At 59.8% G+C, this 21,810-nt stretch overlaps 1 protein-coding gene across 3 annotated transcripts in view; it reads right to left on the bottom strand.

Annotated features, from left to right (window-relative positions):
• Positions 1–21,810, bottom strand: part of COL7A1 (collagen type VII alpha 1 chain) — a 31,966-nt gene extending 10,156 nt beyond the window's left edge. For all 3 annotated transcript variants that reach the window (XM_068557192.1, XM_068557193.1, XM_068557194.1), the window contains exons 1-83: positions 21,689–21,810; positions 21,507–21,592; positions 20,845–21,025; positions 20,037–20,196; positions 19,858–19,951; positions 19,604–19,765; positions 19,275–19,438; positions 19,068–19,197; positions 18,849–18,965; positions 18,600–18,746; positions 18,398–18,514; positions 18,173–18,322; positions 17,962–18,090; positions 16,812–16,955; positions 16,598–16,723; positions 16,353–16,496; positions 15,624–15,743; positions 15,325–15,468; positions 14,842–14,967; positions 14,595–14,741; positions 14,209–14,334; positions 13,711–13,857; positions 13,349–13,483; positions 13,117–13,263; positions 12,899–13,035; positions 12,495–12,621; positions 12,263–12,409; positions 12,003–12,175; positions 11,870–11,905; positions 11,759–11,785; positions 11,619–11,663; positions 11,483–11,545; positions 10,965–11,036; positions 10,834–10,869; positions 10,654–10,689; positions 10,400–10,471; positions 10,222–10,299; positions 9,947–9,973; positions 9,811–9,864; positions 9,607–9,669; positions 9,458–9,517; positions 9,305–9,340; positions 9,061–9,105; positions 8,946–8,981; positions 8,544–8,588; positions 8,427–8,462; positions 8,273–8,305; positions 7,890–7,922; positions 7,666–7,719; positions 7,530–7,589; positions 7,399–7,434; positions 7,221–7,301; positions 7,085–7,120; positions 6,843–6,887; positions 6,534–6,605; positions 6,245–6,289; positions 5,970–5,996; positions 5,754–5,783; positions 5,543–5,623; positions 5,431–5,466; positions 5,320–5,355; positions 5,149–5,229; positions 4,856–4,891; positions 4,385–4,447; positions 4,062–4,106; positions 3,406–3,441; positions 3,298–3,333; positions 3,091–3,186; positions 2,947–2,982; positions 2,825–2,860; positions 2,661–2,708; positions 2,294–2,329; positions 2,040–2,162; positions 1,761–1,961; positions 1,635–1,670; positions 1,501–1,554; positions 1,249–1,317; positions 1,129–1,173; positions 951–1,013; positions 758–802; positions 396–431; positions 225–260; positions 33–77 (exon numbers count right to left, since the gene is read on the bottom strand). In XM_068557192.1, the coding sequence (XP_068413293.1) occupies positions 33–77; positions 225–260; positions 396–431; positions 758–802; positions 951–1,013; positions 1,129–1,173; positions 1,249–1,317; positions 1,501–1,554; positions 1,635–1,670; positions 1,761–1,961; positions 2,040–2,162; positions 2,294–2,329; positions 2,661–2,708; positions 2,825–2,860; positions 2,947–2,982; positions 3,091–3,186; positions 3,298–3,333; positions 3,406–3,441; positions 4,062–4,106; positions 4,385–4,447; positions 4,856–4,891; positions 5,149–5,229; positions 5,320–5,355; positions 5,431–5,466; positions 5,543–5,623; positions 5,754–5,783; positions 5,970–5,996; positions 6,245–6,289; positions 6,534–6,605; positions 6,843–6,887; positions 7,085–7,120; positions 7,221–7,301; positions 7,399–7,434; positions 7,530–7,589; positions 7,666–7,719; positions 7,890–7,922; positions 8,273–8,305; positions 8,427–8,462; positions 8,544–8,588; positions 8,946–8,981; positions 9,061–9,105; positions 9,305–9,340; positions 9,458–9,517; positions 9,607–9,669; positions 9,811–9,864; positions 9,947–9,973; positions 10,222–10,299; positions 10,400–10,471; positions 10,654–10,689; positions 10,834–10,869; positions 10,965–11,036; positions 11,483–11,545; positions 11,619–11,663; positions 11,759–11,785; positions 11,870–11,905; positions 12,003–12,175; positions 12,263–12,409; positions 12,495–12,621; positions 12,899–13,035; positions 13,117–13,263; positions 13,349–13,483; positions 13,711–13,857; positions 14,209–14,334; positions 14,595–14,741; positions 14,842–14,967; positions 15,325–15,468; positions 15,624–15,743; positions 16,353–16,496; positions 16,598–16,723; positions 16,812–16,955; positions 17,962–18,090; positions 18,173–18,322; positions 18,398–18,514; positions 18,600–18,746; positions 18,849–18,965; positions 19,068–19,197; positions 19,275–19,438; positions 19,604–19,765; positions 19,858–19,951; positions 20,037–20,196; positions 20,845–21,025; positions 21,507–21,592; positions 21,689–21,810 (6,723 nt within the window). The remainder of the gene's footprint in view (positions 1–32; positions 78–224; positions 261–395; positions 432–757; positions 803–950; positions 1,014–1,128; positions 1,174–1,248; positions 1,318–1,500; positions 1,555–1,634; positions 1,671–1,760; positions 1,962–2,039; positions 2,163–2,293; positions 2,330–2,660; positions 2,709–2,824; positions 2,861–2,946; positions 2,983–3,090; positions 3,187–3,297; positions 3,334–3,405; positions 3,442–4,061; positions 4,107–4,384; positions 4,448–4,855; positions 4,892–5,148; positions 5,230–5,319; positions 5,356–5,430; positions 5,467–5,542; positions 5,624–5,753; positions 5,784–5,969; positions 5,997–6,244; positions 6,290–6,533; positions 6,606–6,842; positions 6,888–7,084; positions 7,121–7,220; positions 7,302–7,398; positions 7,435–7,529; positions 7,590–7,665; positions 7,720–7,889; positions 7,923–8,272; positions 8,306–8,426; positions 8,463–8,543; positions 8,589–8,945; positions 8,982–9,060; positions 9,106–9,304; positions 9,341–9,457; positions 9,518–9,606; positions 9,670–9,810; positions 9,865–9,946; positions 9,974–10,221; positions 10,300–10,399; positions 10,472–10,653; positions 10,690–10,833; positions 10,870–10,964; positions 11,037–11,482; positions 11,546–11,618; positions 11,664–11,758; positions 11,786–11,869; positions 11,906–12,002; positions 12,176–12,262; positions 12,410–12,494; positions 12,622–12,898; positions 13,036–13,116; positions 13,264–13,348; positions 13,484–13,710; positions 13,858–14,208; positions 14,335–14,594; positions 14,742–14,841; positions 14,968–15,324; positions 15,469–15,623; positions 15,744–16,352; positions 16,497–16,597; positions 16,724–16,811; positions 16,956–17,961; positions 18,091–18,172; positions 18,323–18,397; positions 18,515–18,599; positions 18,747–18,848; positions 18,966–19,067; positions 19,198–19,274; positions 19,439–19,603; positions 19,766–19,857; positions 19,952–20,036; positions 20,197–20,844; positions 21,026–21,506; positions 21,593–21,688) is intronic.

The raw sequence follows: 21,810 nt of genomic DNA, 5'->3' as shown, positions 1-21,810 counted from the left end.
CCAGCCACACACCCATACATGCCTACACTCACCTTCAGGCCAGAAGGTCCCTGGGGTCCCGCAGGGCCAGCAAGACCCTAGAAAAGAGTATCAAGGGCAGGAAACTGGGGTCAGAGTCATCCACCTGGACTCATGGACTAACACAAACAAATTATCCAACTGAGTCATCAGTGGGGACCAATGCCTATCCCACCCCCACCAGGCAGTGCTTCCCCATCACTCACCGGGGCACCAGGTGGTCCAGGGTCTCCATGGCCACCCTGTTGGAGAGAGAAAGAGCCAGATGAGTGGGAGCCAATCCCACCCTCCCAGGGAAACTGAGGCAGTACTGCCCATTGTAGGGGTTGCCCACTGTAGGATGGGAACAGGAGGGAGCAGGATTCTGGGGTACTCACCATTGGGCCAGGGGCCCCCCTCGGACCTTGCAGACCCTGGATAGAGAAGGGGGCTGCTGAGCCTCAGTCTGGCCTCACTTGGGCCTGTTCCTGCCCTCTGGAGACCTTTGCCTGGGGGCCCCACTTCTGCACCTCCACCCCTCCCAGGCATAAATCACCCCGTACCCACAGACTGCCCCACATGGACAATACACATGGGCCTGTACGCGTACACAGCCATCATGCATCTGCACTCAGACCTGGGCACCCAGTCACCACACCCCGGCACTGGTCACTGGTGACATGTGCATACGGCAGCCAGCACACAGCAAAGGGTAGCTGTTCCCCAGAATGTCGGCCAGGCTGTTCCTGCCATCACTCACCGGCTTCCCCTCAGGCCCAGCCACACCACGCTCTCCTGGCAGACCCTAGAGAGAACACGTTTAAGGCCACACTGTCCTCGTTCCCCATCCCAGCTTCCCCCTAGACAGTCCCAGGCAGAGCAGACTCCAGCGCGGACAACACAAGTGAGAGCCGTGTACTTGTGCACACACGGCCCGTGGGGCAAGGACTCACCGGGTTGCCATTTTGACCCCTCTGTCCAGGCTCTCCCCAGTCTCCCTTGATGCCTGGCTCACCCTGCAAGCAGAGTGTCATGCCCTGAGCCCCCATCACTGCCAGGTGCCCACACACATGCCACCCCGGCATGCCCTCCCGCAGGGGAGGGGAAACATGGTGGGGTGGGAGGCCTTACCCTGTCTCCTTTGGGGCCTCGGTTGCCGTCACTGCCTGGCTCCCCCTGTGGGGATGACATGTCAAGCCAGGCGCTGGCGCCATGGCAAGGGTGGCCCCCAGGTTAATCCCACACACTGACCTTAGCACCCTTGAGTCCAGGGGGTCCTGGTTCTCTAGAGAGTCCAGAACCTGGCTCATCCATGGCCACCTACAAGCACAAGGTCACAGTGGAGAGATGTGTCTGTCACAGAGGCATGGAGGGGTCATCCCAGATCACAGGGTGCCAGAGGGTTGTAGGGTCAAAGTCACCACATGGAATTTCTGGGGCTCAAGCCAATGGTGGCCTCTTGGTGACAGCAGTCACAGGTTTGGGCAGAGCTGGGGTGATCACCTTGGGGCCAGGGGGGCCAGGGGGGCCAGGGAGGCCAGGAGGACCGTCTCTGCCCTGCAGAAAAGAAGGAAATGGGTGGCCACCCCAACACAGCCCATAGGCAGTCCCGCCCGGTAAAGCCCCCGCCAGCTCACCTGTTCTCCACGTTCTCCTTTCTCTCCCCGTTCTCCCTGAAGTGCAAATCGCAAGGTGGGGGCTATGCCCGTGGGGAGTCAAGCTCCTCCTGAGCCCACCTCCCCGGCCATCCCAGCCAGGCTCACCCTCTCTCCTGGTCTCCCTGCCTCTCCCACACTCCCAGCCGGGCCTGGGAGCCCAGGGATACCAGGCTTTCCAGGTTCCCCAGCAAGGCCAGGAGGTCCAGGGGGTCCCCTCTCCCCAAGGGCCAGGCCAGGTGGCCCCTGAGGGCCAGGGTCTCCACGATCTCCCTTCGGCCCGCGTTCTCCAGAAAAGCCAGTGGGGCCCTGGAGGAACAGAAGAGTAAATGCTGGTGTCAAGCACACCGTCCACAGGACATGCCCCCCTGAGCAGCCAACACACACCTCCTTGCCTGGGGGGCCCCGCTCTCCTGGGTCCCCCTTGGGGCCACGACGCCGTTCAGGCACAGGCAGGAAGCTGCCAGAGCTCTCTTCCCAGCTCTCCACGATCTCCCGCAGGGCAGACGTCTGAGTGACAGTGAGGGGTCAGAAGAGCAGGGCCATTACTGCAGCCTCCCACGCCCTGGCCTGGCCCCGCGGGCATTACTTTTCCCATGGGGTTCCCACCAGCCCCCATGCCCAGCCCCCAAACAACCTACCTTGATGCCAATATTTTCCAGCAACCGCTCCACGTTCTGGGGACACAAACTGGGTGAGGGGCTGCCCACAGAGGAGAAGGCCCCACACTGCCCCCCAAAACAGCCTCCATACCCTCTTCCCCAGGCCTCTTGCCCAGAGGACCCTTTAGCCCTTGGTTGAGGTGGCTCGAGGTCACTGGAAGCCCCTCCCTGACATGTCCCCGCTGCCCAGGTTCCCTTCAGTGTAGGCTACAGGAATCCCAACAGGGCAGGGGGCTGAGCACACAGCACAGCTCCAGTGGGGCCTCACGGCAAGCAGAAGGGGACAGAGGTGGCCGCTACAGGCGTGCACATAACAGTCAAGGGCCAGGTTCCAGGCTTCACTCACCGCCGTGCTCCCAGGCTCTCCTCTCAGGCCACGCTCTCCTGGGAGGCCCTGGAGACACCAAGAGACAAGCTGCTGGACCCAGCTTGGGGTTGGGGCTGGGGGCGTGTGCGCGCATGCGCAGGTGCTATGGCTACCAGGGCCAGTGAAAAAGATGGGGGCCTCACCTGTTCCCCTTTGGGTCCAGTCTCCCCACGGTCACCCTGAGAAAAAGAATGACCAGTGGGGAAAATGCCCCCACTCTGGGCAGCCCCTGACCATACCCCCCACCCAGCATCTGCACACTCACCTTGGAGCCCGAACCTCCCGGAACACCAGGGAAACCCTGAGATATGTCAGAATACAAAGAAGTCACACAGGATCATGGCCTCCCAGGGTGACAACATAATGGCCCCTGTTGCTCCCAAGTCCTGGAACTACCCTGGACACTCACCTGGCCAGGAGGGCCGATCTGCCCTGGGAGGCCCGGGGGGCCCTGGAGTCCAGGGCTACCAGGAGCTCCTCGCTCACCCTTGGGGCCATCATGACCCTGTGGAGGATGCAGCCAGCATCAGGACCCTGAGACCCCAGAAAGGAGTGGAGCCACATATCACAGGGTCAGGGTCAGGGGTCAGAGGTTGCAGAAGACTCCAACACTCACTTCTCTCCCAGGAGCGCCCGAATCTCCCTTCTCTCCCTAAGGAAGACAAGGGCGCTTCAGACATGGCCCCAATCTGAGCCAGAGCAGACTCCAAGTGAGGGGACTCACCTTCCTCCCATCTTCTCCAGGGTCCCCAGGTCCTCCCTGCGGGCAGAGGACTCACATCAGACCCAAAAGAATTAAGAATTAAGAATTGTCTGTGTGTCTTGGTATCTGTCTGCAAGTCCTGTGTCTACCTCACTATGTGTGGCCGTATGTATACAAGTGACTGTGGATACAAATGCATATGTCGGTCTGTCCCCACATGTATCACACATCAGAGCCTTGGATGTGTGTCTCACCACACCTCCACAGAGGTACACGTGCAGCCCTGGGGCCAAGTCATAGCACGTGTATGGGTGGAAGTGTTTGTGTGTCAACATGTCTTCAGTATCCCTGAATAGGGGCTTCACACCTGTGTGTTGGCACCTCTCCATCTGTGTCTGAGGCTCTTTGCCTGTGCCCGTGGCTGTGGTTATATTAGCTTGTGTTGGCCCATCCAGGCACAGATCGGCATGTCGACTTAACTCACTGTGTCTGTGAGGCTGCCTGTGTGTGCACATGGACGTGTGCTTCAGGATGTATCTGTATGTGTGGGCTACGTACTCGGGTGTTGGCACGTCAGCATGTGTCTGTGTGTGTGCCCCATGTGTATGGCACATCTGGGCCATGTCCATGTGCTAGCATTTTTTGGAGGTTTCACTGTGTCTACCCTGGACACTCACGTTTTTCCCATTCAGGCCAGGCTTGCCATCCTCGCCTGGCTTTCCCTGTGGGAACAGATCATTGGTCAGAAGTCAGGGTTGGGGTGAGGGCAGTAAGGGGGCAAAAGGGTACCAGGAGGGGACTTCCCTGGTGGCACAGTGGATAAGACTCTGAGCTCCCAATGCAGGGGGCCCGGGTTTGATCCCTGGTCAGAGAACTAGATCCCACGTGCCTGCCACAACTAAGGAGCCCGCCTGCTGCAACGAAGACCCAGTGCAACCAAATAAATAAATAATTTTTTTTTTTTTTTTTAATAAAAGGGTACCATGAAAGTGGGACTCACCGGTGCTCCAAGGGGACCAGAGGGGCCAGGGGGGCCCTGTTCTCCTCGAAGGCCAGGAAGTCCCTGGAAAAAGTCTTTGCTAGGATTGAGAAGGCCACTGATACATCTCTTGGGGCACATCCATGGACTTGGAAAACCCCACTAAGAACTTCCTCCAGTGTAGAGTCCCCCCAGAATTGGGAGGAGCCATGGAGGTCCCGAGGCTGAGACCCGACAGGGTAGGGGGCCCCTGCTGAAACTCCCAAGGGAAGAACCCTCAGGATCTGGGGGTCCTACTGTAGCGCCCAAGGCAGAGAAGGTCAGAAAGCAGGACTCTGCTCAAACCTGCCTGCCAGGGACTGGGACCCTCCCAAGGACAGGGCTGGACCAACTCCCCCTACTCCCGCTGATACTGTGACTATGAAGACCGGGCTACACAGTTCATGCTGGACCCCTGAGCCGCCCTCCACGCTAGTATCTCCCCATACTTACGTCTCTCCCTGGGTCCCCAGCCTTGCCTATAGCACCCTGAGGAGAGACTCAAGTCAGGGAGTCCGCAGTGGTCATGGGGTCAGGGGCACTGCCCACTGACAGGGCCACTAGCTCCTGTGAACCCAAGGCCTGTCAGGCAGTAACATCCCCCACCCAGGCAGGGTACTAGGAGAAGACACAGATAACCCATCTGGCCCCAGAGTTCATCAAGACCCAGAAGACTCCAGTGAGTCTGGAGCCATACAAAGGGGCAAGGGAAGGGGCGTGACCAGGCAGTGACCACCACGACTCACAGGCAGCCCAGGGGGACCAGGGGTTCCTGATTTCCCATCCAGTCCACTGCGGCCATCCAGGCCAGGGGGGCCCCGGTCACCCTGAGGAGAACAGAGTGGTAAGAGGCCTCGAAGGATGAGACGGATCTGAGAGCCCAGGCTCACAGTCGGAAAACCTCCATGCCCTCTCACCTTTTCTCCTGCTGGGCCTCGAACACCTGGGTCCCCCTGAAGGGAACAAGGTCAGTGAGAGGTGAGGGCACAATGGGAACTTAGGCTGATGGGGCAAAGTGTGTCACTCACCTGTGGGCCGGGGGGCCCCCGAAGTCCACTGATGCCCTGAGGACAGGGGGAGGAAGAAATCAGAGCAGGCTTTCCCAGGCCCGTACGTTCCCACGGGATAAGCCACACTCACTCTCTCCCCAGAAGCTCCAGGGGGGCCGGGGTCACCCTTGGGTCCTCGAGGACCCTCCTGTCCACGGTCCCCAGACTCTCCCTATGGTAGAGACAAACGTGTTGAGGGAATAGCACTAGGGCCACAGGCATGCCCGAGGCAGAACCTGTCATGGGGGTGCTGGGATGCTTTCTTATGCTCACAGCTTCACTCCACCCACGGAACACGATACCTTCTCTCTGACTCCAAGTCCAGTGTCCACCTGTGGGGGGAATGGCCAGTGAGAAGAATAGTTCAAGTAGGGGAAGAGGAGTTGGTGAGGATCAATGAAGACATCAGGGGGCAGTGGGGGAAGTGGGAGTCAGTGGAAGTGATGAAGGGACACGGTGTGGGGCCAACAGGGGCAGGTGAGGGAGATGACAGAGAATCAGACCCAGTCAACCCTTACCAGCCGTCCAGGGGGTCCTGGGGGACCCTAGGAAAGGAAAGAATTGTAGTCAACAGGAGCCCTGCGGCCCCACGGTATGGCTCAGTTTTGCCTCAAGCTCAGCTCTGCTCCCAGATTCCCTGCCCCCCAGTGCCAAACCCCAGAAGCCAGGTCAGGCCTGCAGGTGGCCACCAGGGCTCCCGACCTTGACCTCCAGGCCCTTAATGGAGGTGCTGACCAGACTGAGCACCGGAACCCTGTGTCCCTCCCGAGCCCAGAACACCAGCACTACTCACTGGCTCCCCACGGTCACCCTTGGGTCCAGATGGTCCAGGGCTTCCCTGCAGAAAGTCAGAGGGTCAGGGTCAGTGAGGAGAGGCAGCAGTTTGGGGGAGCTTTGGAAACACCTTAAGGATTCATGGGGATCCTGGTGGCCTTTGGGGGTTGTGATGAAGGGGTCAAAGGAAATGAGGATTGTGAGGGTTTAGCACTGCAGGGTCGGGGTGGCAGGGTCAGAGGTTGGGAGTTGGATGGTTGGAGATTGAAGCTGAGGTTAGAGTTCAGGGGTCAGAGGTCAGGACTCACATTTCGTCCATCCTCTCCAGGATCTCCCTGGTCTCCCTTCTCACCCACAGGCCCCCGAGTTCCAGGTGCCCCCTGAGAAGAGCAGCTGGTGTGAGACAGACCCTCCCAGCATTTTGCAGATTCCCCCATGACCCCCATACTGCCCCCGTTCTCCATCATCCTGAAAACCATGTCAGAGTTTCCCATCACCACATGCCTCCCTCCAGACTCTCCCATCGCCCTTTCTCCCCTCAGAGTTTCCCACAGCTTCATGCCCACCTCCTATAAGTTCTCTCATCACCCCCCTTACTTCTCCCCGCAAAGCCTCACCCGAAGGCCACGCTCGCCAGCTTTTCCAGGCAAACCTGGTTCACCCTGGTGGTGGAGAGAACACCACATCAAACAGGTGAGTTAGGCTCAAACTAACTCAGGGAGTGGCGACAGAGAAGGGCCTGGGAACCAACTGGACCAGAGGCAGGGGGGTGGACTGGATAACCTGGTAGAGCCCCAGCCCGCCAGGGGTCACAGTTCAAGGGTAAAGAATCAGAAACCACAGTGGGAAGGAATCTCACCGGGGGACCCTCGTCACCTTTCTCTCCAACTTCACCCTGTGAGACATGAGAGTCAGCCTTGGTCCCCAAACCCCCAGGGAGGCCAGCAGTACCCTACTCCCCATCCCCCAGCACTCCCCCAGTCCAGTCCTCTTACATCTCGTCCTCGGGGGCCGATGGGTCCTGGGGAACCAGGACGCCCAGGGTCTCCCGTCTCTCCGGGAGGCCCTGAGTCACCCTGTGGAGGAGGCAAGAGTGATGCAGCACGTATAGCCAGCCCTTGAGGGGAGGTGACCCCAGAAACCTTGATGCTACCCAAGGTCACAGGCACTCACCGGGGGTCCTGCTCTGCCAGTAAGGCCAATGGGACCCTGCAGGGCATGGGGAGGGAGGTAGGACTTAGTTGGGGCTCCCAGGCACCACCTCATCTCCTTCTGTCACACTCCCCATCCCCACATTTACTCACCCGGACTCCAGGGTCTCCCTTGGGGCCAGGGTCCCCAGGAAGAACCAAGCCAGGTGGGCCCTGGGGGAGGAAGGATCAGAGGTCAGGGGACACAACCGTCACCTGCCCTAACCCCTAAACACTTCCCCACACTTACCCGTTCCCCTTTGACTCCAGTAGCTCCTTTGGGCCCAGAGAGCCCTACGTCTCCCTGGAGGTGACAAAGACCATCAGCGTCAGCCACAGGCTCCATGAACCCCACCACCCAGCGACCATGCCACAACTGTCATGACTTCCAGGCCTCCAGGAAGACCCAGAGGCAGGCCCTATGACCTTGATCTCAACCTTGTAACAGCTTCCCTTCACTCTTACCAGACTTACCTTCTCTCCTTTAGCTCCAGCACCCCCAGGTCCCTGAAAACAAACAGGACAGACACGGCTTGGCCCTGCCTAGGGATCACACTACTACAGCCTTGGTTGGAGTTGGGGTTATATACAATCAGAAGTCTCTGCCCAGAGGTCACAGGGTCACCACTGGGAGCAGGGCAGGGGTTACACAGGGCTCACGACCTGTATGGTGGTCATGGGGTCACAGGATCACAGCCAGGAGTCGGAAGGCATGTTACAGCATTAGAGTCACAGAGCTCTGAGCCAGTCCAGGGTCCCAAGGTTATGGGGTCATAGCCTGGAACGCTGGTTTCCAGGCGGGTCACACTGCTCAAGGGCCTGTGCAGTGATCGGAAACACACCCTCCCTTCACTCACCACTGCGGGGTCCCCAGGGCGACCAGGCTCCCCCTGTAGAGAAAGGATAGGGACAGGGATGGGTCAAGGACCCACCTAGGAACTCAAGGCCCCAGTATCCCACCTGCCACAATCCCTGGTATCGGGGGCACTTGACTCCCAGCCCATGACCCACCTTCTCTCCTCGGCGGCCAGTGGGTCCTGGTGGCCCCTGCACATGGAGAAAGCATGAGCCCAGGATAGGGAGGAACACATGAAAGCCCTACTCCTGATCCCACAGTCACATACTTACTTCAGGACCCTCAAGTCCAGGACGTCCAGCAACTCCTGGTGGACCCTGGGGAAGAGGAGCAGAAATGCTGACCCAGGTGGGTGGGGGCAGAGGGATTATGGCAGATAAGGGCTAGAGGTTCAGGATGGGGGTCACAGAAGATCAGGATTTAGGTCAGCAGGGGTCAAACTCGGCAGGAAGACAGAGACCAGGTCAGTGGAAGTCAAGGTCAGTTCAGTAGGGTCAGAAAGCTAAAAGCGGGTCCCTGGGGTTGAGGGTTAGAGCCTGCATCAGCAGAGATGAGGAGTCATGTGAGGAGGGGTGGAGGGCCAGGGGCAGTGGCGATCAAGGGCAAGAAGTCAGAACCAGGAGGGGTACAGAGCCAAGGTCTGCTGGCACCGGCAGTGGGGTCAGTGGGCTCACCTGTGGTCCTGCTGGGCCAGGGGATCCACGTTCGCCCTGATGGAGCAGAATGGGTCAGAGCTGAGTCTGGCCCCAGATCCTCCGGGGCCCTGAGAGCCCCCCAGGCTGCACTTACCTTTTCTCCAGTCTCACCCATGGCCCCTGTTATTCCTCGGTCACCCTGAGGGGAGAGAGATAGGAGAGGGGCCTTTACTGTCGAACCCCAGACAAAGTGTCTCAAACTCCAATCATCTGTCTCTGAAATCACAGCCTCTGACCTGGGGAGAACCCTTATCTCTTGATCCTCCTGCCTCCCCTAATCCTATAGGGGTCCCAGTGTGTCACCTCTCATACCTGACCCCTCACAAAATGGCACTTACTTTGGGGCCAGTGTCTCCAGGAAGTCCCCGTAGGCCCTGAAAGGGGTTCAGAGATTTGGGTTTGGGAATAAGGATGGAGTAGAGGGTTGATGGCTGAGGGTGGGGGCTGGAGCTATGCCCACCACGCTCAGAATCCCTGGCCTCCACACTTACCGGCTCACCCGGGGTCCCAGGTTGTCCTGGGAGGCCTGGGGCTCCATCATCACAGTCACCCTGAAGGAGAAACAGGTGGGTAGAAGACCCTGCTCCCAGCACCCAGAGGCCTCACCCCAGAACTGGGACATCGAGGTCAGGTCTCCCACCTTTTCTCCTTTTTCTCCAGGGGGGCCAACTGAGCCTTGGGGTCCACGGCTTCCAGGAAGACCCTAGGAGGAAATGAGTAAAAATGTGAGCCCCAAACTGAGGTCCAGCACCCACCCACTGCCCCAGCAGAGCCCCCAGCTCCTCTATCCACACCCCAGAGCATGGCCCACAGGGTCCCCAGCAGAGCCTCAAGGCTCCCTCACCGGCAGCCCAGGCTCCCCTAAAGCAACGCTGCCGTCACCTGGTCCAGGGGGGCCCTGGGAAAGAACAACAGGTCAGGGGATGGCCGGGGGGAATCAGACTCCAAGTCACCCCCAGCATAACTTGCCCCTCACTTACCCGCTCCCCACGATCACCTTTCTCACCCTGGAAGAGAGATCATGACACATGACCCTGGACTACACCTCCACACCCCAAGATACCAGGAGGAATGAGAGTCTTGGGGTCAAACTGGATTACAAAGTTCATGGAGGAACTGAGGAGTCATGGGTGGGGGTGGTCAAGAGGTCACATGAGCTCAGAGTGACCAGTAGGGGTTGTGTGGGTTCGAATGAGGTCACCAGGTCACTGGATCACATGGAGGTGATGAGACCATATGGCGGTCATGCCCTCACCTTCACAGCTGTTCCAGAAAATCCTGGGGGACCACGGGGTCCTGGGTCTCCCAATGGGCCACGAGATCCAGGGGGACCCTGATGGAAGAGACAAAATATAAAGTACAACCCCATAGACCCACCCCATTGGTTCCCCCATCACACATCACTCCCCCCCCAACCATATTCTAGAACTTACTGGAGGACCAGGGTCCCCTTTCTGCCCAGGAAGCCCTGGGCCCTCGCCTCCAATGACTCGTCCAGGCTCTCCCTGCAGGACAGAGAACAGCAGGAAGGATTCAGGGTATGGGAGCCTTGAGGTAGGAGAAGCCCCTAGAGGTCCCCAGCTATTCCTCATCATGCCTTAGGCCCCACACAGTGTCTGTCCTGGGGCAACCCTGTTCCTCCCTGGGACATCCCGGCTTGGTCCCCTCCCCTCCCTCCTTCACCTACCGGCTCCCCCTTTGGGCCTTGAGGCCCTCGCTCTCCCTGAGGAAAAAACAGAGCAAAGGGTGATGCTTGGTCTCAGCGCATTTCAGGGTGGGCCCCTACAAGCCAACCCCGCTCCACCACCCCAGCTCCCCACCCTGCAGAAAGGGCTCTGGGAAGACACTGGGAGGCAGAGCAACTTACTGGTTCTCCACGAGGACTGGGCCACCCTGGGGAGCCCTGTAAATGGAGGCCAGAGTCAGACCAGTCAGACCACCCCACCCGCTCAAGCAAAGCATCCCACCATGTGAACTGCGAGGGCAAGGCTTGCTCACCTTCGGGCCAGGGGTTCCAGGAGTCCCAGGGCGGCCAGGGCTGCCTGGAGGCCCATCTGCCCCAGGGAAGCCCTAAGGAGGCAAAGAGGTTAGGGCAGGAAGGGACCCTCCCTCAGTGTCCCTGGTTCTCTGGAGGAGCCCCGACTGACTATCCTTCACCTGAAGCTCTCACCCCACAGGCCCCTGAGCGTTGTTGGGGGTACAGCAGTGGGGCAGGGAAGCTGCCCCGCTGAGCTGAATGGAGCCGAACCCCAGGCACAAGGGCAGTGATGAGGCCAGGGCCTTCCCTGCCTCTTGGACTTGGAACTTCCACCCGGGCTCTCCAGGGGATCTCACAACCCCACTGGTCCCCCCTAATTCAGATCCTTCCCCAAAGTCTCTGCTATGGTTGATAATGTCCACTTAAGCTTCTAGTAATACTCTGTGTTTCTAACTCTGTTTTTTCATTCCCTCTTGTAAAAACCCTGAGGAAGCTTCGAGGATTGTCTTAGGGGAACCTCAATGGTCTCTACACTCACCCTCTCACCCTTCGCAATGGTACTTCCAGGAGGTCCCTGGGGGCCAGGAACACCCATCCTGCCCTGAGAGGAGAGAGCAGGTGAGGAGGCAGTACGCCGGTCAGGGGACAGAGGACAGGTGTGGGGAGGCACTCACCGGGAGGCCGGGGGGGCCAGGAGACCCGGCTTGTCCTTTCAGCCCCTAGGAAGGATGATCGGTGAGCCCTGTGCTGCTGACCTCCCCCTGACCCACTGAGCCCCCCAACCCATTCTCTACCCCCCACCAGAGCCACTCACCATCTCTCCGGGTTCCCCCTTCTGGCCCTGGGGAAAGATGTGTTGGGCGACGGTCAGAGTGGCAAGTTCCAAGAGTGGCCCTCACCCACACTCTCAACCCTGGACACTTACCTTTGGACAATGCACCGAGCAAGGCTCTGGCTGTAGCTGTGGACACAGGGTCTCCTTGAGGTCAGCAGTTCTACCAAGAGCCCCCAGACCCGCTCTTTTTCACCACCTAGTCCCCCAGAGGCCCCTTCCAAACCTGGGTGGTCAAAGCCGTCTGACACAGGGCTGTTGCCAGACTACTGACTGCCTGGTCCAAGCTTGGACCATCATCCACGGTGAAGAAGGTCTGGGCAGAGTCCATGCCCGGCACCAAGCGACGCAGCTGTTCTGGGTCAGCTCCTGCCAGGCCCAGCATCATCACTTTGAGCCCTAAGGAGGGGTCCAGCAGCCTGCATGACGACCCTGCTGGGGCCAACCCTATTCCCAGGCCCCATTCCCACCAGCCCTGCTCCTCACCAGCAGCCTGGGCCTCACGGATAGAGCTGAAGATGTCACCTCTCAAGGGCTCATCCACCAGTAGAACCATCACCCCCGGCACGTGCCGGCGTCGTCCAGGGGCATCTGGTGCCAACAGGTATCTGTGAGCTGTAACCACAGCTGTGCCTGGGAGAGAGGTCATGTCAGAACTCAGGGGCACCAAGCTCCCAATGGGAAAGCCCCAAGAATCCATGTCCACTGTAGTCCTTACCCAGGTTGTTCCCACTTGGGTCCGTGTAGGGGATGTTGCGGATCTTCTGCCGGATGACACCGAGGTCATGGGAGCTGTTCAGCGAGAACAGTGGGGAGGGCCGGTGACTGTAGGACAGGAGGCCAACCTAGGGTGGGGAGACCACAGAGCCTGGGGAGGATGACACAGCAAGGACAGGGGACACAGAGCCTGGTGGAAGACACAGAGCCCAAGGTGTGTAACTAAACCTGAACTATTAGGGGGTCAGTAGTGATGGTAGGATACGGAGCCAACCAGCAAGTGAGGCGATCTGGAGCCTGGGGAAGGGCGGGGAGAAAGCCTGGACCAGTAGTGGGACAGGGAAATGGTGTGGGACCAGGGGTGGGCAGGGACAGGTAGGAGTCTGGCTGCCTCTGGGGCCAAACCTGGACGGCCTGTGGCCCAAGAGGCCCAAGTGCAGACACCAGATGCTCCAGGGCTCGCTTCACAGCCTCTGCGCGATGAGCATTGTCTCGAGTGGTATGCAGCAGGAACACCACGTCCATCAGGCCGTGGGGACACACTGCAGGAAGGGGGCTGAGTTACTGAAGCAGTCGGCCCACCTAGCTACTCTCTTGGGCTCCTCCCACTGGGCCCACCATACCTGGGGTCTGTGTGACAGAGGCCTCAGGACCCTGTACACCCTCCCGGACAGGTGTCAGGGAGAATATGTAGGAGATGCCAGGCTCTAGCCCTGTCACCCGCTGGGAGCTTGAGAGCCCCGCAAGTGTCTGTGAGGCCCCAGGCAATTCTGCAGAGGACAGAGCTCAGTTAAACAGGAGGCCCTCCATGGAGCCCCCACTGCCAGCCCACCCTAACACTGGCCTCCCCGTCACCTTGGCCAGGGCCTCTGAGTGGCTGCCAGGATAGGATGTAGCTGGATACCCCAGACACCGGGGTCCAGGCCAGAGTCACTGAGTCGACTGAGGTGTCTACAACACGCAGTTCAGTGCTTGGGACACGAGGTGACTCTGAAGGAGGAATCAAAGACTAGGGATCCGAGTATGTGTCCCGAGAACCCAGAGGAGAGAGATCTAAGGAGATCCTGGGGCAGATTCATCTTAGTGAAGGAAGTGTCACCGGAGGTCATGCTGGGATCATCCCGGGTCAGGAATGGTAGGGGGGCTACAGGAGGAGTCACTCAGGGTCATGGGGTACAGGAAATCAGGGTGGGTCTTCGGTAGGGGTAAGAGCACACCAGTGTATGCAGTTACTTCTGAGGGGGACCCTTCTCCAGCTGTCCCCAAGACACTCAGCCATATACGGTAGTGGGTCGCTGGCTCCAGCCCGTCCAGTTCGTAGCTGCTGAGTTCCGGCCCCAGGACCCGGGACTGTTCCTGGCCACCTGGGGCAGGCATGAGAGGGGGGCAGGGGCACGTAGGAGGATACTACAGACCGGCATTAATGGACACGCCCACCTCACTGACCCCCTCGTACCTTACTGACAATGACGCTGCCAGCCTCACTGACTGACCCTGCTGATGGGGGCCACCCTCCTGACTGATCTCCTCATTCTCGCCGACCCTGCCCGACTGACCCTCATTGATCCCACGCACCTAGGTGACTGATACCAGGTACCTTCAGCGATTCCGCAGACCCCCACTGACAGACCCTGCCCACTCTCACTGATTTCGCCGACCCCACCCCCAGCCCCACCCCATTGGTCCCTAACCTCCCTACCGGGGGCACCTCTCACCATCAGGTCGCCAACGCAGACGGAAGCCTCGTGCCCCGGGCACCGGCTGCCAGCGCAGCCTCAGCGAGTGCTCCCCTCGCTGCACTACGCGAAGTGTCTCCAGGGCTGGTGGAGCCTCCTCAGGCGCTAGAGAGAAAGCGCAAGAATCAGGGAGGCTCCGCCCCCCCACTGATCTCTGTGCCAATCCCAGACCAACCCTGGAACACGCACAGCCCCCAACCGGCCCCACTGCCTATCCCAGGCTACATCCCTCCTCCCCCCGAAGACCCCGCCCCCACAGGTTCACTACCAATCCCTGGCCCCTTTTCCATTCCCGAGCACAAACCCCTCCCCCAAACCGTCCAAGGCACCAATCCAAGGCTCGCGCCAGCCCGAGCTCTGCCTACGCGTGGTGACGACAATGGAGACAGGTGCGCCCTCACGGTCCCCCACAAGTGCAGTCACTCTCACTGAGTAGCTGACTCCGCCTTCGAGGCCCCGTATCTCAGCGGAGTCCGTGTTTCCTGGGAGCATCTCCTGTCTCGTGGGGCCACCTGGCCAGGCGAGCATAGGGCAACGGTCAGGGATAGGAGTGGCTGACCAAAGGGGCCAATCCCAGCCAGGAAGGGCAAGGGCAGGGTCAGGGAACCATACCCTCGCTCCGGCCCCAGGCCAGTCTGTAAGCTGTGGCTCCAGTGACCCCCACCCAGGTGACCCGCAGAACATCACTGGAAGCATTGAGGATCTGCAGCTTCGAGACACTGCCCACGGGCTGAGGGTCTGGAGGAAGACGCAAGGAAAAGGATCAGGGGCCACTGGATGGCTGGCAGAGAACAGGGTGGCAGAACAGGCATGCTCAATGCAGGGAGGTCTATCTGAAGGTCAGTATGAGGTTACTGTGGACGGGTCAGTGTAGGCAACTCCTGAGTGGGAGAAGATCAGTGCCTCAGAGCGGGCAGTGTGGAGCAGCCAGGAGGTCACTGTGGGTGGACTCCTAGTCAATGTGGGGTACGTCAGTGTGGGGAGAGAAGTCATGAGAAGAGCTGTGATGGAGCGGGCAGCTGGAGCAGTCAGGCATACGCAGCAGGACAGGGCAGCCAATGAGATGTGGTTGGCAGATGGCCAGGGTCCACTTACCAGTCCTTACAACCACAGAGGCAGGGGTCCCATCCACACCAGCCACACGGGCCCACACATGCACTGTGTACTCGGTATCTGGCTTCAGCCCATCCAGCTCAGCCACTGTGGCCTCCCCAGAAACCAACTGGGATTTCTCTGGGCCTAGGAGTGAGAATGAAGGTAGCTCTAGGACTAGCCAGACGCTGCCCCCCAATGTCCCACCTGGACCCCGAAGAAACCCCTTCTCCCATTCCACCCAGACCTGCCCCCGACAACCTCCAAAACCTCTGGTCCCTTCCCAAACCCCTGGTGCCCACCGTGGCCTGAGTGCCAGGAGACCCTGTATCCTGTGGCACCAGGAACCCTGTTCCAGGTGATGGTGACAGATGAGCTGCTGACTTGAGTCACACGGACTGTCTTCATTGGGCCCAGTGGGTCTGGTGGGGAGAGGCAGTGGGGAGTCTGATGGAAGAGCCAGTGGAGGGTCTGGTGGGGGAGGGTTTGGGGGGGGACATCTAATAGAGGAAGGCAATGGGAATCTAAAGGGAGGCAAGGATTTGATAGCGGATGCAGTGAATGGGTCAGATGGGGAAGGAGTGGGGGTTCTGACAGAGGGGATAGTAGAAATCTGAGGTGGCAGGTGACAGAAATCTGGGAGACCAGAGGGTCTGACAGAGAAGGTAATAGGGTTCCAACGGAGGCACTAGGAGGCAGTGAGGGGGTCTGACAAAGAAGAAAAGTGTAAGTCTAAGAGGATGGTCAAGTCCGGCAGAAAAGGCAATGGGGTCTGAGAGATGAGGTGGTGGAAATCTGAGGGCAAGAAGAGCGGGGTGTTAGGGGACAGGCAGAGGAATCTGAAGAAGGCAGGGGCTTAAAAGGAGGCAAGGGAGACTGAAGGGGGAAGCAGGGCCTCTGAGGGAGGAGGCAGTGGGGATCTAAAGGGGGAGACTGGAGTTCTGTGGAGAAGCAAGGGTCTGAAAGGGAAGGCATGGGGGTCTGAAGGGCCACTGGAGAGAGAGAGCCAAGGCGCTGGGTCAGGCCCTGACCAGTTCGAGCCACGGTGATCGCAGGTGGGCCCTCCTCTCTCCCTCGCAATGCCGACACAGCCACCTGGTAGGAGGTTCCAGGTCTCAGCCCCATGATATCTGTGGCAGTAGACTCTGAGGGCAATGTCTGGCTGGACCCCAGACCTAACGTCAGAGAGAAATGTTGGCATGGCTCCTGCCTGCCCCTTGGTCCCCCATACCCTGATTGTTCCCCTCAGCAACCGTCCCGCACATCCCACACTGACCATTGTCTGTCCTCCAGCTAACCCGAAATCCACTGGCTCCAGGCACAGGTCCCCAGGCCACCCTCACTCGCGTTGCGTCTGACGCCACTATCCGCAGCCCTGGGATGGCAAGTGGGGTTTCTGGCTCTGGGGATTAAAGATAGAGGTCAGGGATCAAAACCAGGACCAGAGTGAGTCAGGCAGCTGTCCCCCACAGCCCTCCTGCAGTGCTCACCCCGGCGGACAGTGAGGACGCTGGCATCACCCTCTCGGGTGCCTACTCGAGCTGACACCCTCACTGTGTAGCTCAGCCCAGCCCGGACGTCATCCAAGTCAAAAGCTGTCTGACTCCCGGGAAGCACCAGGCTCCGCTCGACCCCTATGGGAGAAGGTAGGATAGGCAGGCAGGGGTCAGTGAGAGATGGGAATGTGGGATGAAGGTGCTCAGTGATGGACAGAGATAAAAGATGAAAAGTGTCAGTGGGGGCAGGACAGGAATACAGACTCAGACGTAGAGAATGGACTTAAGGACACGGGGAGGGGGAAGGGTAAGCTGGGACCAAGTGAGAGAGTGGCATGGACATATATACACTACCAAACGTAAAATAGATAGCTAGTGGGAAGCAGCTGTATAGCACAGGGAGATCAGCTCGGTGCTTTGTGACCACCTAGTGGGGTGGGATAGGGAGGATGGGAGGGAGACACAAGAGGGAGGAGATATGGGGATATATGTATATGTATAGCTGATTCACTTTGTTATAAAGCAGAAACTAACACACCATTGTAAAGCAATTAAACCCCAATAAAGATGTTAAAAAAAAAAAAAGAAAAGGGTCAGTGAGGGATGGGTCATGGGACGGAAAGGTGTGAGAGATCAGGACAAGGGATAAAAGGAGTCAGTGATGGATAGCGACACAGGATAATGGGCCAGTGATGAATGGGGACACATAATGACAGAAGTCAGTGGACAAGGACATAAGATGTACGATGTCAGAAGTCAGCGGACAGTGACATGAGTTGACAGGTCATCGACAGACAGTGAGGTGGAGTCAGTATTGGATGGGGACATGGGAGGACAGTGGTCACAGCTAAGGTTATAGAAGGGCGGGGGTTGAGCTTGTGGTTGTGGAGAAGGGTGAAAGCCATGGCCAGGGAGGTGGGGCAGGGAGTGGAGACAGATCCAGGTGAAAAGACAGGCAGGGGCAGGGCAGGGAGCAGACAGACCCTGTGACAGGGTCTGGTTCAGTGCCATCTTGGGAGGTGGATGGACAAGGAGAGAGGAGGAGGCTGTAGAGACCCCGGAGTGCAGAAAGGCTGGAAAGGCTGGAATGGTTGGAAAGGCTGGAACTTTAGTGTGTGTACGGGTCTGGCTGTGTCCCCCTCACCCTGGATGCTGCGCACGGTGATCCGATACTCGGTGGCGCTGGGAACTGGGCTCCAGGACACTCGCACCCGCTGCCCAGGCAGCTCGGTGGCCTGTAGGTCTGTCACAGGGCCCACGGGCAGCTCTGGCCCTGTTGGACAGCACAGCCTGAGAGGCAGCCTGGGGCCCCTGTACCTTCCCCTCTCACTTGGCCGGGCCCACAGAGCCCTCACCAGGGGGGACCACAGTTGCAGGCGTGGCCACCTCGCGGCCCTCTAGCAGCGTGTAGAGTGTGAGGCGATACTCAGTGCCTGGCTGCAGCCCATCCAACTGGTAGCGGGTCACGTCAGAGGGCAGCACCACCTTCTGTGGCACCTCCAAACCTGCAAGATGACAGGGTCAGGCCAGCTGAGGCCAGGTCCGGACCCAGCCTGCCCACCCCGCCCTCCTGAACGGACCACTCTCACGCCGCCACTCCAGCCGGTAGCCACGGGCCTCAGGCACCAAGTTCCAGGAAAGAAGGATGGATGTGGGGCCCAGGATGATGGGACGCAGGGTCTGCTCAACAGAAGTGTCTGCCCAGGGCACATGGGAGGTCAGTGGCCTCTGTGCCCTGCCGGCCTGCCCACCCAGCCTGAAGAAAGCACCCAGCCCTCTCACCGGTGCGGGCAGTCAGGGAGGTGGCAGGCCCCACGCTCCGGCCAAGCAGGGCGCTCACGGTCACCTCATAGTCTGTGCCAGGCTCCAGGTCACGCAGCAACACTGACCCCTGCCCAGGGCCCAGCTCCTGCTGCTGTGTGGCCCCACCTGCACGGGGGGCACAGAGGGGTCAGTGGGTCTTGCAGACTCAGGACCCTACAGTCCTGTCTGAGGTGCAGGGACTTCCTTCAGCCCACACCTCTCACTCACCACTGAAGACCTGCCACGTCACGCGGTAGCCAGTGGCACTTGGCACACTCCGCCAGGCCACCAGGAGGCTGTGGGCTGTGGTGTTCTGGATGGTCAGCTCCGGTGCCTCCAGAGCAGCTAGGGGAAGGTCCCACCAGGGATTAGTGAGTCCAGAGTGGGGAGGGGTTACTGGGATGGGTGGTTAGGTGAGCGGGGTCAGAGGTTAGCAGAACTGCTCACTCGTCCGAGCTGTCCCGCTCACGGCCTCCCCGATGCTGTTGGCGTAGAGGGCAACCACCATCACTTGGTACTCAGTCAGTGGCCGGAGACCCTGCAGCCTCACGCTGGTCTCACCCGCTGGGACGCTCACCTGCCCAGGGTCAGAGGTCACTTCATCTTGGCCAGCTAAGTCCCCAGCCCTCCACCTACCACTGCTGACATCCTTACCTCCCGCCGCTCACTCGACAGTGGCTGTCCCAGCCCCGTCAGGGGGGTGTACTGGACCTTGTAGCCAGTCACAGGGCCACTGGCCGCTGTCCACTGTACTCTCAAGGATTGACTGCCTGGCTCAGACAGCACCAGGTCTCGTGGACCAGAGGTTGAGTCATCGGCTGGGAAAGGGGCAGTCAGGCAACCAGGCAAGAGGATCAGGGGTCAGCACTTATGGTACAGCACTGGGCTCAAGGGCCAGGAGCACATGGGATGGAATCAGCACTCCCAGGTTGGGGTTTGGGTCAGGGTCCAGGTCAGGGCACACAGGGTGGGCAGGAACTCACAGGGCAGGGCCACAGGCACGCCACCTGCAGTTGTGCACACCCTCCGGGAAACAAGAGGCAGGAGCGTCCTCAAGATGTTGAAGTCGTTGACGAAGAAGAAGAAATCGCTGGTCGGCTGCGAGGCGATTCGCTTCAGCTCCTCAGGGTCGGCATTCTTGATCCCTGAGGTGATGCCCAATCAGGGCTCAGCTGCCCACATGCCCTCTGACTCATCCCTGCCCCAGCTGACCTGTCACCCCAGCTTGGTAACTCACCCACAGCAAACAGCTTGACTCCCTGCCCCTTCAGCCTCTGGGCAGCTGTGTCCACCAGGTCCTGGGACTTCCCATCTGTGATGAGGATGCAGACCTGGGGCAGGTGCAGGGTCAAGTCAGGACTGCCTCAGACACTTACTTGGGGTCACCTTGGAAGGCATGGTAGGGTGAGAGATCACCTTGGGAACACCAGGTCGGGCCAGCTGGGGCAGAAAGACACGGTCAGCCACGTGGAGAATTGCAGCTCCTGTGCGCGTGTTGCCTCCCTTGTAGCTGAGCTCTCGGATGGCACGGATCACGTCACCTCCTGAGCCAAGCGCATCCAGGCCAAATTCTGTCCTGTGGGGAGGGGGGTGGCAGCAGGCTAGGAGCAAGGACTTCTTCTGGTCCTGGCCTCTAAGAGGCCTCTAGAATGAGGGTTGTATCAGGCCCCCTTGAGGGTCCACTTGGTTCTGTGATTCCTACCTTCCATCTCTGAAGCTCCCAAGCTAACAAACTCCTTAGGTACCTGTGTGTGTCGTGCCTGTGGCTGGGCCTGGGCAGGCCTGGACCCCTTGGGGCTCCCAGGCTCAGGTACCAGGATGTCTGGTTAATTAAATAATGGTAGGAGGAAGGGCCCAGTTATAAGGAGGTGGACACTGGCCAGGCAGGGAGGCCCTCTGCTGAGAGAGGCTGAAGGCATCAGGAGGCCAGAACATGGAGAGTCCAGCAGGCACAGGGCATCTCAAGCCACTGGGTCCCCTTCTAGGCCTCTCCATCTCTAGATCAGAAAACACAGCTCCTGTCTTTGGCAGGGCACTATTCAGGAGGGGTCTCAGATGTCCGGGCTGTACCTAGGAGATCCCTGCTTCTATCTTAAGAAGATGTCCTGGCTGGTGGGAGGGGGGATCCTCTGGGTTCCCTAAAGCCTGACCTAGGGGTTTGGGGGCTCTCTGCTTCTTTCTGGGGGTGGGGTCCTGGTGGGTCCAGCTGTGGGGAGCCACTCACCGTGGGTCATCGCTGTACTGCACGGCAGCGAAGCGCACACCCTGTGCACTGGCTGCCCCAGAGAAGGGCAGCACCAGCCCCTCAAGGAAACCCCTCACTTCGCGGAAGTTGCTTCGGCCAATGGACGAGGAGCCGTCGAGTAGGAACACGATGTCAGCGGCGTAAAGGCGCGTGCAGCTCACTGGGACGGGGAAGAGCGATCACGATTTCTTCTTGGGGCCCACCCAGGGGCCCACCCACCCCCTCCCCTCACTGTGGTCCCCTGGGGCTGGGGAGGGGGAGTTGGCCTCATCCACTGTGCAAACCGGCCCAGGCTGGCTTGGGCCTGGGAGCGGTGGAGGCAGCAGAGGTGGGGCCTGGAGCGGACTCTCCTGCGGAGGACTAGTGGGGAGGGAGAGTCGCCGGAGCGGGTGTGGATCTGGGACTGAGGTTGGCGTCCGGGGACCAGCGCGGAGTGACATAGGGTAGGGGACCCACGCACAACTGGATGCAGTTTGGGAGACGCAGTGTGGGTCGCGGAGGGTTTGGGGAGTCCAGGGAGAGTTAGGAGAATGCATGAGGAGTCGAGAAGGGTGGGAGGCGGGATCCAGGATGAAGGTCGAGTGGAGCCGCGGGTGGCAGGGTGCAGTGCCCTGGATGGGGTCCTTCCCTGCCGTACCCACCTCTCTCCCTGTGCTGGGCCCACACTCGGGGCGCCCCTGCCAGGATCCCCGCGCAGAGCGCAGCCACCAGGAGCCACAGTCTCATCCTGGGTGAGGGAAACGGTCAGCCAGGACCCCGCCTCTGTCCCTCGGCCTTGGCGGGTCCGAGCCCAGTGCTCTCCCACCCCCAGTCCCGGTCTTGCCTGCTGGTCCGCCGGCTCCGGTCGCCAGCTGCTGCCGCAGTCCCGCCGCCACGGCAGAGAAAAGTCCCTGATCCGGGGGGCGGAGCAGCAGGCGGGGACCCAGGCGGCCCGCCCCCACCCAT

The sequence above is a fragment of the Eschrichtius robustus genome, chromosome 12 (genome assembly GCF_028021215.1).
Source record: "Eschrichtius robustus isolate mEscRob2 chromosome 12, mEscRob2.pri, whole genome shotgun sequence".
NCBI classification, from domain to species: Eukaryota; Metazoa; Chordata; class Mammalia; order Artiodactyla; family Eschrichtiidae; genus Eschrichtius; species Eschrichtius robustus.
Note: the sequence above shows the minus strand (reverse complement) of the source record. Positions and strands in the feature narration are given on the sequence as shown.